Here is a 3,715-nt window from a genome sequence, read left to right on the forward strand (position 1 = left end):
CATGCCCCATTGCTTCTTATGTCTGATTATAGTCAGAGGCCTCAGAATTGCCCATTTAGATTTCACCGATTCTGGATGGATCATGATGATTTTGATAGAGTGGTGGCGGATTCTTGGTCGGAATGGATTTCGGGAGTGCCTATCTATGTCCTTGTCAATAAGCTTAAAAAACTTAAGGGTGTGATCAGAGACTGGGCAAGGTCTGTTTTTCCTCACCTGGATAAGGCGTTGGAAGAGGCAAAGAGGGATTTAGCTTAGATTCAGGAGCAGATTGATATACAAGGTATGGATGATCAGTTATTTGCCTTGGAGGTTGAGGCTAAGACTACACTGATTAAGGTCATGGAGAATCATGAAAAAATGTGGGCTGAAAAAGCAAGGATTAGATGGCTGAAATTTGGTGATAGAAATTCCAAATTCTTCCACCTTTCGACAAAAATGCGGAGGAATAAGAATACGATTAGATCACTTAAGAAGCATGACGGCTCTATGGTTGATGATCCCATCCAAATAGGGAACTACATAGTTGATTTCTATGAGAATTTTCACAAAGTTACCCCAACGGTTCAGCATGAGGAATTACTGGATAACATTCCCTTGATCTTGAACCAAGCTGATCAGTACCACTTGGATGCCCTTCCTGGTGATGCTGAGATTAAAAAGGCTATGTGGGAGCTTGATCCAGATATCTCGCCTGGTCCTGACGGCTTCCCTGGGGCTTTTTTCAGAAGATGCTGGCACATTGTGGAAAAAGAAGTGAGCAATGCGGTCAGATTCTTTTTCAGCTCGAGCTATATGCCGCAGGGTGTGAATAATAATTTCTTTGTGTTGATTCCAAAGGTAGATGGGGCTGATAACCTAGGTAACTTCCGGCCCCTATGCATGGGCAATTTCTTCTGCAAAATTATTACAAAGGTGATGGCATTGAGGTTGGAGCCTCTGCTTCCCAGATTAATATCTGATGAGCAAGGAGCTTTTCAAAAAGGAAAGATTATCCATGATAATATTACTGTTGCTTCAGAGCTTGCAAACTTGATGTTTTCATCCACCAGAGGAGGGGGTATTGGCATAAAAATCGATATCAGGAAAGCCTATGATACAATTGACTAGAAGTTTATCTTTCAGGTTATGCATAGATTTGGTTTCTCTGAGCGATGGACAGGCTGGCTCAACCAAATTCTAATATCTTCTAAGATTTCAATTCTAGTTATTGGAGGTCCGCAAGGCTTTTTTAATGTGGAACGAGGCCTGAGACAAGGTGATCCGATTTCACCGATGTTGTTTATCATTGCTGAAGAAGTTCTATCTCGAGGATTGAAGGGGTTAATCCAGTCGAACCAAATAAAGCCAATTCAGGGCCCAAGAGGCGCTGAAACCCCAGGGCACATCTTGTTCGCGGATGACATCTTTATATTCACCAATGCTTCCCAGAGGTATGTCCACAATCTAAAAAAATTTTTGACAAAATATCAAGAATTTTCAGGTCAATGCATCAATCTTGATAAAAGTAAGTTCTTCCTCAGCAAGATTAATTCAGCAAGGAGGCAGAATATCTCTAATATTTTGGGAATTCGAAGTTGTTGTTTCCCTACAAAATATTTAGGGGTTGAAATCTTTAAGGGTCGGTTAAAAAAAACTGCCCTCATGCCTGTTATGGACAGTGTGAAGAAGCGCCTTGCAGGGTGGAAGGGTAAGCTTCTTTCAATGGCGGGAAGAACAGAACTAGTAAGATCTGTGATTTCTAGTATCCCTACTCACAATTTTTCTATATACTGGTGGCCCTCATCTCTTCTAGCTACTATGGAGAGGTGGATGCGAAACTTTATATGGACAGGGGAGGTGGAAAGCACGAGAGCAATTACAGTGAAGTGGAATACTCTGTGCAAGCCCAAAGAAGAAGGGGGACTAGGGATCAGGAAGCTAAGAGATTCAAATAAAGTTATGTTGTGTAAAATGGTTTGGAGAATTAAACATGGGAAATCGAATGCTAGTTCATTCCTTCGTGCAAGATTTGTTAAAAAGGATGGTAAATTTTCCAAGGGAAGCAGGCCTTCATCAATTGCCCTAGGGATTCGGAAGTCATGGGATTTTGTGTCAGAGCACAAGAGGTGGGTTATTGGCAATGGTAATTTGATAAACTTCTGGAAGGATAAATGGTGGGGACCTAAATCTCTGATGGACGAGATACAGACTATGGGCCTTTCCCCCCCTAATACTAATGCCAAAGTGTGTGATTTTATCCAGGATGGTCAATGGAACTTCCCTATAGTACAATCTGCACTTCTAAATAATATTTTTACCTCTATCAAGGAGATAGCTATTTGCCCTGATCAGATGGAGGACTTCTGCGCCTGGGAATTATCTCCGATGGGGAATTTTTCTACGGCTTCTGCATGGGATGAAATTAGAGAAAAATCACCAAAAGTTCCTTGGTTCTCTTTGATTTGGAGGAAAGGTCTTCCTCCACGGTATTCTACCTTAGGATGGCGGCTTGCTCATAGGAAACTCCCAATGGACGAGCTGATCAAAGCGAAAGGTATCATGATGGCATCGAGATGCTTCCTTTGCAACTAAGATGAAGATGGCATTGACCATGTATTTATTCATTGTCCATACTCAACTGGCATATGGGAAAGGTTCTGTGCTTGTTTTGGGATTTATTGGCCGATGCATCAATCTATAGAAGGATTGATAACATGGTGGAAGTCCAAGGCAAGAATCTTAAACTTAAAAAATCCATGGTTGCTGAGCTTCTCAATCATTGCCACTAATATTTGGTGGGAGAGAAATAGACGAAGACATGAGGACAAGGCTCGATCTGATGTGCATATTTTTGAATTAATTTACCATGAGATTGGTTTTTGCTTGGGTAGTTCGAAGGGTGAAGTGAAGAGTATCAGCGATCTCTTATGCTGCAGGAAATTGGGGTTACATGTAGAGGACCCTAAGTATGTTCTGCCTCTAGAAGTTCATTGGTGTAAACCCCATTCAAATTGGTTTAAAATCAATGTAGACGGGAGTTCTCTGGGAAATCCAGGAAGGGCAGGTGCTGGTGGCATTGCTCGTAACAAAGAGGGTCAGATTTGCAACTCTTTCAGTATTTATTTAGGCATTAAAAAAATCTTTGAGGCTGAGTTTGAAGCGGTTTTGGAAGGTCTGATCATGGCAAAGAGATATGGGGCGAGTGAAGTGTGGGTTGAGTCAGATTCGGCTGGTGTAGTGTCTGCTGTGCAGAAGAACCAAGTTCCATGGTTTGTGCTCCAACGATGGAGAGCGATTCTCCCCTATTTGAATTCTATTTCGTGGAAAATTTCTCATTGTTTTCGCGAGGCAAATGTGGTTGCAGATTATTTGACAAGGAAGGCTTCAAAATCAGGAATCACAGAGACCTCTGTGACATTCCCCAGTCATATTATGATGGAGATTGAAAATGATGCAATGGACAGGCATAGATTTAGATTCTGCTAGGATGTTTCTTGCTTTCTCTGCTGATGGCCATGCCGAAGGTGGAGAGAGCAAGTTTCTCTAGTGGTCTCGGCTGTGTTTCCTTTCTTTTATGTTGGTGTATTTTCCCCTTTTATTTTAATAATATCATCTTTTAACAAGAGAGAGAGAGAGAGAGAGAGAGAGAGAGAGAGAGAGAGAGAGAGAGAGAGAGAGAGAGGTGGCTTGGGTATTGTTTCAGTTGAACTAATTTCTATAAAACTAATGGAGA

The 3,715-nt window shown here is 41.6% G+C and overlaps 1 protein-coding gene across 1 annotated transcript; it reads left to right on the top strand.

Moving 5' to 3' along the window:
• The first annotated feature begins 285 nt into the window (after positions 1-285).
• Positions 286-1,110, top strand: LOC122067831. Its single transcript, XM_042631676.1, has one exon. It carries the CDS (start codon positions 286-288, stop codon positions 1,108-1,110), a length of 825 nt encoding a protein of 274 aa, XP_042487610.1.
• Positions 1,111-3,715: the final 2,605 nt, after the last annotated feature.

The sequence above is a fragment of the Macadamia integrifolia genome, unplaced genomic scaffold (genome assembly GCF_013358625.1).
Source record: "Macadamia integrifolia cultivar HAES 741 unplaced genomic scaffold, SCU_Mint_v3 scaffold3158, whole genome shotgun sequence".
Classification (NCBI taxonomy): Eukaryota; Viridiplantae; Streptophyta; class Magnoliopsida; order Proteales; family Proteaceae; genus Macadamia; species Macadamia integrifolia.